The sequence below is a fragment of the Ahaetulla prasina genome, chromosome 11 (genome assembly GCF_028640845.1).
Source record: "Ahaetulla prasina isolate Xishuangbanna chromosome 11, ASM2864084v1, whole genome shotgun sequence".
NCBI classification, from domain to species: Eukaryota; Metazoa; Chordata; class Lepidosauria; order Squamata; family Colubridae; genus Ahaetulla; species Ahaetulla prasina.
The window spans coordinates 31,314,241-31,324,289 of record NC_080549.1 but is presented as its reverse complement, the minus strand read 5'-3'; the positions used below and the strand labels follow the sequence as shown (position 1 = coordinate 31,324,289).

At 41.6% G+C, this 10,049-nt stretch overlaps 1 protein-coding gene across 1 annotated transcript; it reads left to right on the top strand.

The window, feature by feature from the left end:
- The first annotated feature begins 721 nt into the window (after positions 1-721).
- On the top strand, positions 722-9,395 carry LOC131204941 (rab11 family-interacting protein 4A-like). The gene is made up of 8 exons (XM_058196626.1): positions 722-874; positions 1,068-1,108; positions 1,281-1,361; positions 1,485-1,543; positions 7,209-7,319; positions 8,342-8,455; positions 8,534-8,671; positions 9,260-9,395. The coding sequence occupies exons 1-8, from the start codon at positions 820-822 to the stop codon at positions 9,315-9,317; spliced, it is 657 nt and encodes a 218-aa protein (XP_058052609.1). The 5' UTR covers positions 722-819; the 3' UTR covers positions 9,318-9,395.
- The last annotated feature ends 654 nt before the right edge of the window (positions 9,396-10,049 follow it).

Here is a 10,049-nt window from a genome sequence, read left to right as displayed (position 1 = left end):
TCTAAGGTTAAAGTTTTGGGGGTTTGGGGATGTAACCACAGAGTCAGGTAGTGCATTCCAGGCATTGACCCTCGGTTGCTGAAGTCGTATTTTCTGCAATGAAGTTTGAAGCGGTTAACTTGAAGTTTGTATCTATTGTGTGTTCGTGTATTATTGCGGTTGAAGCTGAAGTCGTCATTGACAGGTGGGACGTTGGAGCAGATAATTTTGTGTCCTACGCTTAGGTCAGACCGAAGGCGACATAGTTCTAGGTTGTCCAAGCCCAACATTTCAAGCCTGGTGGCAGAAGGGATTCTGTTGAGAGCAGAGGAGTGGAGGACTCTTCTCGTGAAATACCTCTGGACTCCCTCAATTGTCTTAAAGTCCGATATACAATGTGGATTCCAGGCAGATGAGCTGTATTCGAAAACTGGTCTAGCAAAGGGTTTGTATGCCCTCGTTTGCAGTACAATATTAATTAATATCATTAATTGTGTAATATAATATAATTAATTAATATTGTATATAATAATATTCCAATATTAGCACTTTGAGGAACATTCTGTGGGCTCAGTTCCCCTGGGAGCCTCGGGGGGCCTTCCCTCCATCTTTCACCCCTCCCCCCATTTCCGCTTTTTATTCCACAGACTTTGCCTGAGACCTCTCAGGATCTCTCTGTTAGCGGGTGTGACCCTCCCTATTGAAAGGAAGGTCCAGAGTTGCTGGAGGGGGCACCCCTGGCATCTCCCCAGAGCGGGTTCAAAGATGATGACATCGCAGCACGTGTCATAGAACCTTGGCTGGGCTGTCCTGGCTCATTCTCAACGGCTTTCTCTAAAAATGGCTGGCAATTTTCTTCACAGGATGAAGAAAAAGCTTATTCAAAGAAATAGAGGTAGGAGAGAATTAAAAACAACAGATTTACTAACTATTTAACTTTAGCAGCAAGTGTAAAGAGTTTAGATGCCAGAAATATCAGCTGGCACCTAATATTTGGGAATAAAAAACAAAGCTGCTGCTGTGAAACTGAACAACTTTCTTCATAATCAATAAGTTTGTGATTTTAAAGAAGTCTATTTTTTTTCCAGTGGTTCCTGAAGAACAGCCGGTCCTTTGGGGAAACACTGAGGTATGTAATATTTATTTTATTTTATTTTATTTTATTTTATTATTTGTCACTAAGTAGAAGGAAACAGTATCAGTAGAGAGAAAGACCTTCAGGGTGCCTGAATTAACTGGGCTGGAGGGTTTTCCCTGTGCTCAGGCCCAGCATCCTCAGGGTCTCCTTTGCTTTTCAGCAGAAGACTTCAAGAGCCGGCCATTTGCCGCCCATCTGGCAAAGACCTCCCCCTCAGCGGTCCTTTACCACCTGCCCCCCTAAGGTAAGCAATCGAACTCTTCTGGGGAAAGTTTTGAGTGTCCATGACTAATACATACATACATACATACATACATACATACATACATACATACATATTCCATGGCTGCTATTTTAACTTTTCCAGACTCCAGCAACATCAGGGGGGCGACCGCTGAGGAGCATTAAGCAGAAAAATGTCATCATGTAAGTCTATATTTTATCTAATATATATATATGTGTGTGTGTGTGTGTGTGTGTGTGTGTATTTTATTATTTATTATGTGGAGACTCTAGAAAGAGTGCAGAGAAGAGCAACCAAGAGGATTAGGGGACTGGAGGCTAAAACATATGAAACTGGGCATGTCTAGTTTCATGAAGAGAAGGACGAGGGGAGACAGGACAGCCGTGTCCTCAGGGGCTGCCACCAACAAGAGGGAGCGAATCTCTTCTCCAAAGCACCTGAGGGGAGGACAAGAAGCAATGGGTGGAAACTCATCAAGGAGAGAAGCAACTTAGAGCTAAGGAGAAATTTCCTGACAGTTAGTACAATGAATCAGTGGAACAACTTGCCTCCAGAAGTTGTGAATGCTCCAACACTGGAAGTGTTTAAGAAGAGGTTGGATAACCATTTGTCTGAAATTGTGTAGGGTTTTCTGCTTGAGCAAGGGGTTGGAGTAGAAGACCTCCAAGGTCCCTTCCAACTCTGTTGTTGTTGTTGTTGTTATTGTATACATTTTTCAGACTGGGGAGGGGGTCTTCTCCTGTGCCCAGCTCTCTTCCGGTCCCCTCCCAGGTCCCCAATTGGATTCAGAGCCCGGATCATTCCTTTGATCTTCTTCTAGTGCAGCCATTGTTGTCTTTTGTTTTGGAGGCCTGCTTTGGGTCCTTGTGGCACCGAAAGGGGAAATTCCTCTTCATCTTCAGCATTTTAGCAGAGGCAGGAAGGTTTTGTGCCGAAATTGACTGATCCTTGGATCTGTTCATAATTCCCTCCGCCTTGGCTGGAGCCCCAGTTCCAGCTGAAGAAAAGCAGCCCCAGAGCAGGATGCTGCCCCCCCCCCGCCCCAGCCCATGCTTCACTGTGAGCCTGGTGACTTTGGTGGCTTATAAGACGTGGAGACCAAGGCTGTTGCTGTAAGAGACAACTGAAGAAATGTCAGACAACCCCTGCTCAACAGCTGGACTCGACGGGGGCTTGAGCAGAGTCCCCTTAAGTGATTTTCACATGTTTAATGACTATTATTTAACATCAGTTTTTCCCCTTCAAAGATTTCAGATAAAAAATTTAAAAACTGAATGGACTTGAAAAAACATAACATGAACTTAATTGAGGATGAAGACTTAGCAAGGAAAATAAAATCAACAAAGCCAAAAAATATTTGAAAACACAAATAAACCAGGAGGATGACTGGCATAGAAAATGAAAAAGGAAAAAGAAAGGAAATTGATAACTCAGCTACTAGATCAAGATGGAAAGATATGTTATCGAAATGAGGAAAAGAAAAAAATAATAATTGAGGAATATTACAAGAAACTATATCAACAAGAGCAGATATCAGAAGGGAAATAGAACAATATTTGGAAAAAGCAATAATTCCTAAAATACCATAGAATTTTAAAAAGCACTAGAAGAAAGAATATCAATGATGGAATTGGTGGAGGGAATTAAAAGGCAGAAGAATGGAAAAACCCCGGGACCAGATGGACTACCAGTAGAATTATATAAAAATTGCAATAAAATGTTACAAGTATTTAATGATTTATTAATAGAAGCCAATGTTTCGAATTCGTGGATGGAGGCATATATAACTCTTATACCAAAAGAAGAAACAGATTTACAACAAATAAAGAATTATAGACCAATTCCACTATTAAATGCAGATTACAAAATATTTGCATCAATCATGGCGGAAAGATTGAAGAGGTTGCTAAATGAATTTATACATTCAGATCAAAATGGGGTTTTTTGCCTAAAAGACAAATTAGGGACAATATACGAATTATATTGGATACATTGGAATATTATGAAGCGCATTCAGAGAAACAAATGGCATTGTTATTTTTAGATGTGCAGAAGGCGTTTGATAATGTGAATTGGCAATTTATGACCATACAATTACAAAAGATGGACTTTGGGGATAGATTTATAAATAAATGGTTAAGACTATATAGAAAGACCAATCAGCAAAAGTAATAATAAATGGTGAAATGACAGAGAAAGTAGATATCAGAAAGGAACTAGACAAGGATGTCCATTCACTGCATTGTTATTCATCTTGATGCTAGAAATTTTAAACAGAAAAATAAGACAAGATAAAGAATTAAAAGGAATGAAAATTAAAAGGATTTAATTTTCTGGATTACTGCAATGCTCTCTACATGGGGCTCCCCTTGAGGGGCATCCGGAGGCTCCAGTTAGTCCAGAATGCGGCTGCGCGGGTGATAGAGGGAGCCCCTCATGGCTCCCGTGTGACACCTCTCCTGCGCAGACTGCACTGGCTACCTGTGGCCTTCCGGGTGCGCTTCAAGGTGTTGGTGACAATCTTTAAAGCGCTCCATGGCATAGGGCCGGGCTATTTACGGGACCGCCTACTGCTACCGAATACCGCTCACCGACCCGTGCGCTCTCACAGAGAGGGACTCCTCAGGGTGCCGTCAGCTAGGCAGTGTCGTCTGGCGACACCCAGGGGAAGGGCCTTCTCTGTGGGGGCTCCCACCCTCTGGAACGAACTCCCCCCAGGACTTTGTCAACTTCCGGACCTCCGAACCTTTCGTCGCGAGCTTAAAACATACTTATTCATCCGCGTGGGACTGGATTAGATTTTAAATTTACTGGTTTTAAATGGGTTTTTATTATTTATATTGTTTTTAATAATTCGGCTATAGAATAAGTTTTTTAATTATCATTTTAGTTTGTATTTATATGTATTTTTAATTGCCTGTGAACCGCCCTGAGTCCTCAGGGAGATAGGGCGGTATATAAATATGAAAAATAAAATAAATAAAATAAATAAAATAAAATAAATAAAAGAGAAGCATATAAGCTTCAACATTTGTGGATGATTTAGTATTCATTATGGAAGAACCAATAGAAATGGGCCCAAAGTTAATGGAGCAAATAGAGGAATATGGAGAAGTAGCTGGATTGAAAATAAATAAAGACAAGACAAAAATGATAGTTAAAAATATGAGAGAAAAACAAAAGAAGCAATTAATGCAGAAGTTAGATATTCAAATAGTGACGAAAGTGGAATATTTGGGCATCCAATTAACCTCCAGATGCATTGCAGTAAAGGAAGATAACTACTATAAACTGAGAAATCAAATTGAAATAGACTTGGAAAAATGGAAAGATCTGCAACTATCATTAACGGGAAGAATAGCGTTAATCAAAATGAATGTACTGCCAAGAATTTTTGTTTTTTAAACTATTCCGATAAAATTGGAGAAAAAATATTTTGAGAGTTTGAATAAAATGATGTGGAAATATATATGGCAAAGGAAAAAAGCAAGAATTAATATTAAATTACTTCAAGATCCTAAGATTAGAGGAGGATTTGGTCTACCAAATTGGGAACTTTATCCCAAGCGATGTTAACTTGGGTTAAAGAATGGATTTTACTGAGAAATACAAGGCTATTGACTTTAGAAGGACATGATTTGCAACTAGGCTGGCATGCCTTCTTATGGTATGGCAAAAATAGGATATTATGGATACTTCCAGAGACATTGTGTAAGAAATGGCTTGTTAACAGTATAGGAGAGAGAAAGAAACACATTATATGGAAATACCAATGTGGCTTTCAACAATAGAAGCGTTGACACATCCAAATATGGTTAACATGAACAGTATTGTAAGGTATAATAGAATAGAATTTATTGGCCAAGTGTGATTGGACACACAAGGAATTTGTCTTGGTGCATATGCTCTCAGTGTACATAAAAGAAAAGATACGTTCATCAAGGTACAACATTTACAACACAATTGATGGTCAATATATCAATATAAATCATAAGGATTGCCAGCAACAAGTTATAGTCATACAGTCATAAGTGGAAAGAGATTGGTGATGGGAACTATGAAACGATTAATAGTAGTGCAGATTCAGTAAATAGTCTGACAGTGTTGAGGGAATTATTTGTTTAGCAGAGTGATGGCCTTCGGGAAAAAGCTGTTCTTCTGTCTAGTTGTTCTGGTGTGCAGTGCTCTATAGCGTTGTTTTGAGGGTAGGAGTTGAAACAGTTTATGTCCAGGATGCGAGTGATCTGCAAATATCTTCACGGCCCTCTTCTTGATTCGTGCAGTATACAGGTCCTCAATGGAAGGCAGGTTGGTAGCAATTATTTTTTCTGCAGTTCTAATGATCCTCTGAAGTCTGTGTTTTTCTTGTTGGGTTGCAGAACCGAACCAGACAGTTCTAGAGGTGCAAATGACAGACTCAATAATTCCTCTGTAGAATTGGATCAGCAGCTCCTTGGGCAGTTTGAGCTTTCTGAGTTGGTGCACAAAGAACATTCTTTGTTGTCCTTTTTTAATGATGTTTTTGATGTTAGCTGTCCATTTGAGATCTTGCGATATGATAGAACCTAGAAATTTGAAGGTTTCTACTGTTGATACTGTGTTGTCAAGTATTGTGAGAGGTGGAAGTATGGAAGGGTTTCTCCTAAAGTCTACCACCATTTCTACGGTTTTGAGTGTGTTCAGTTCCAGATTGTTTTGGTTGCACCACAAGGCTAGTCGTTCGACCTCTCGTCTATATGCGGATTCGTCATTGTCTCGAATGAGACCAATCACTGTTGTGTCATCTGCGAACTTCAGTAGCTTAACAGATGGATCATTGGAGATGCAGTCATTGGTATACAGAGAGAAGAGAAGTGGGGAGAGCACACAGCCTTGGGGGCCCCCTGTGCTAATTGTACGGGTATTTGATGTGATCTTGCTTAGCTTCACCTGCTGCTTCCTGTTTGTTAGGAAGCTTGTGATCCACTTACAAGTCTGTTCCGGTACCTGTAGCTGGTTTAGCTTAGTTAGAAGAATGTCTGGAATGATGGTATTGAATGCTGAATTAAAGTCTACAAAAAGGACCCTTGCATAGGTCTTTGGAGACTCAAGATGCTGTAGGATGTAATGCAGAGCCATATTAACAGCATCATCTGTTGATCTTTGCTCGGTATGCAAATTGGAAGGGGTCTAACAGCGGATCCGTGATGGTTTTCAGGTAGGAAAGCACTAGCCTTTCAAAGGTTTTCATGACTACAGATGTTAGAGCAACTGGTCTGTAGTCATTCAGTTCCTTGATGGTGGGCTTCTTCGGCACTGGGATGATGGTAGAGCGTTTGAAGCAAGAAGGAACATAACACATCTCTAGTGATTTATTGAAAATATGGGTGAAGATGGGGGCCAATTGGTCAGCACAGACTTTTAAGCAAGAAGGAGTTATCTTGTCTGGGCCTGGAGCTTTTCCTGGCTTTTGTCTGTGAAATAGGTCCTGCACTTCCTTTTCTGTGATCACTAGGGGTTGTGAACCCAATGAAATGGGGTCAGTTGTAGGAGGCTTGGCTGTTGTTGGTGTGTCTGAGATGGGGGTTGTGGAGATAGGTGGCTGTAAAATTTGATTAGTAAAATTGGCTAATCAAATCCCTTCAGACTATCCTGGAAGTGCAGTTAAAGTCCATCAAACTTTTACGGAGCCTTTCTAAAAGACCCAATTAATGGTGAAAGCATTGTTAGTAGAAAGAGCAACACTGAATTTATACACACACACGCAAACATAAAGGTATTTTTAATGTTTTTCCATTGAAGAAAAAGTTTGATGATTCAAGTAAAAAAATGACGGGTCTAATTTCTCTCTGGTCTTCCTATTTTCAGCAACAGAAAGGATAAGCGGTTCTCCCTGAATGAAGAGCTCCTGCGTCACAACTCCCAGCTTGCGGAAAAGAACGCGCAGCTCTGCAGGGAGGTGGAGGAGCAACTGCGGAGGTGAGAAATTTTGAGACAGAACCCTGGTTTTCTCTTCCAGGATTTTGTATTCAATTCTCCTTAGCTCCCTACCCTGGACACACATTGCACAACCTTCTGCGTTGAATTACGTTGCCTGGATGGGTCTGAGACAGTAGTGAAATCCAATTTTTTTTACTACCGGTTCTGTGGGCGTGGCTTGGTGGGCGTGGCAGGGGAAGGATACTGCAAAATCCCCATTCCGTCCCCACTCCTGGGGGAAGGATATTGAAAAATCTCCATTCCCAATCCACTCTGGGAACAGCCAGAGGTGGTATTTGCCGGTTCTTCGAACTGCTCAAAATTTCCGCTACCGGTTCTCTGAACTGCTTGAAATTTCCGCTACCAGAACCTGTCAGAACCTGCTGGATTTCACCCCTGGTCTGAGACATCATGAATCTCTTGACAAGGACTTTTCCTGGCCAAATCCTCTGAATTAAGGAGGTCCTTGCATTTTTTCTCCTCCTCTGCTGCTCACTCACCTCAGTTCTCGGCTCCCCCTTCTGTCCCCATTAGAAACTTTGGAAATTGTTTTGACTTGGTTTGTGCCTTTTCTGGTGTGTAAGCCCAAAAAAAAGGGGGGGGAGGTTTTAAGATCTGTAGATTCTTTTGTGGTACTTATAGATTATGTAATGCTAAATACTGAAAGGAAAAAGTCATTAATTTGCACTTAGCTCTTAAATGTAGTTAAGACCGAAGAAGTGAATCAAATCCCTTAAGAATAAAGTGGAGATGTAGGTAGGATCTCCTGATTTGTCCATTTTACTGAGCATTTCTAAAGTAACTAATAAATCATTTAAATCATTCCTGCTTTGGTTCCTGTGAGGAGAACTTGGGACTGTAGCTGTGGTAACAGAAACGGCAAAACTCAATTCATTCAAAAGTCAGGCTGGTTAAAACAAAGCAAGTGCCGGGTATTTTAGTTAGTTTAATTGTAAAATTGTTTGATGATTCAAGTGAAAACCTGAGGGGGCTAATTCCCCTCTTGTCTTCCTAATTTACAGAATAAAGGTTTTGGAAGAGCAGAACCGCCACCTCCACTGCAGAGTTGCGCAGCAAGCTGGAGAGACGCAGGAGCTCCTAGGGGAGAACCAGGCACTGCGGGAACAACTGGAGAGGTGAGAAATACCCTGTTTTCCCCAAAAATATGACCTACCTTGAAAGGCTAATTTCTGTCTGCTCTTCTAACTTTACAGAAAAGAAACTGTCATCGGGGCTCTGATTAATGAGAGGCTGGACCTTCGGGGTCAAATTGAGAGGCTCAAGCTGGATAAGGTTGCTTTGGCCGAGGAAAAAGAGGCAATAAGAAAGGACCTCACAGAGCGACTGAGGAGGTAAAACATGGACTTTCTCAGACCATCCATGACAAATGCACTCATTTCCTGACCTCTGTTTCAATTCAAAGCTTCATTTCTTTCATCGAGAAAGATAAAATAACATTGGAGCAGAAACATGATTCCAGGGTGAAGAATCTACCCATTAAGCGATAGGAAGAATAGCTGAAAATTAGAAGGAGAGGCCACATTTAAACACTTACGACTAAATTTTATTGTACTATAATAAAATCCCTAATTTTGTAAAATGAAGTTCCAAAAGAAGAAGAAAAAACCCTTAGTATGTATATTGTTACTCTTGTTCTTCTTAGGCACCAAATTATCCGTATTAGTACATATACTATTGATTCCAATTGAGGAATATTTACATAAAATGACAGTTGATGTTTTAGGACAGTTGATGGCCAATCTTTTTGGCACGGAGTGCAGCCCCTCCCCCACCCCAGCTGCCCAAACTATATTGGTTGTTTTCCAGAGAGAGATTTTCCTGGCATCAAACAGTTGTTGTTCTTGCTAAGTAAGTAAGTAAGTAAGTAAGAATATTTGGTTGCTTCTCAGCATTGAGGCCTCCATGTCTCTTTCTTCCAGAGAGAAACAACGGAGGGAACGTTTCCTGGGAGAGAGAGAGCGGCGGGGATCCCAGTAAGATCCGGGAGGAGATCGCAGAAGATCTAAGGAGATCTGAGGCAGCTTCCCACAAGCTAAGGCCTTCAAGTAGCTCCTCCTCCTAGTCCTCCTCCTTTCCCCTCCCCTCCCCCTCTTCCTCCCTTCCTCCTCTCCTCCTCTCCTCCCTCTCCTCCTCCCTCTTCCTCCTTCCTCTCCCTCTCCTCCTCTCCTCCCTCTCCCCTTCCTTCCCTCCCTTCCTCCTCTCCTCCCTCTCCCCTTCCTTCCCTCCAGCCCCTCCACATCTCCCTCCTCCTCCCTCTCCTCCTCCCTCTTCCTCCTTCCTCTCCCTCCCCTCCTCCCCTACTTAGACAAAAGTCGCTTCAGTCAAAGCAAAGTGTAGCATAAGACAAACTTCCCAAACTTTGCTCAGCTCAAAGCAAAGTCATTGACCGTCAAGACTTGACGATGAAGACGAGGTGTGAGAAGATTGCAGTGTTGAAAAAGCTTCTACACACAGTGAAAATAAAACTCAGTGTAACACAAGAGAAGTTTCCAAACCAGGCGGTGACTTCCAAATACGTTCACATCGGATCAAGTTGAGAAGATGAAGTAGAACTACTCTATCAGCGATCAGGTGACTCGCAGGTTTCAGTCAAAGCAAAAATAGAAGATGGGGAGGATAAAATGTGGGAAGGAAATTGCCACTCAGAGCCCAAATTTAAAAGCAAGTCTAGCTGGTGACAAATTGGAGAGCAAAAAGATGGGCCAGTCT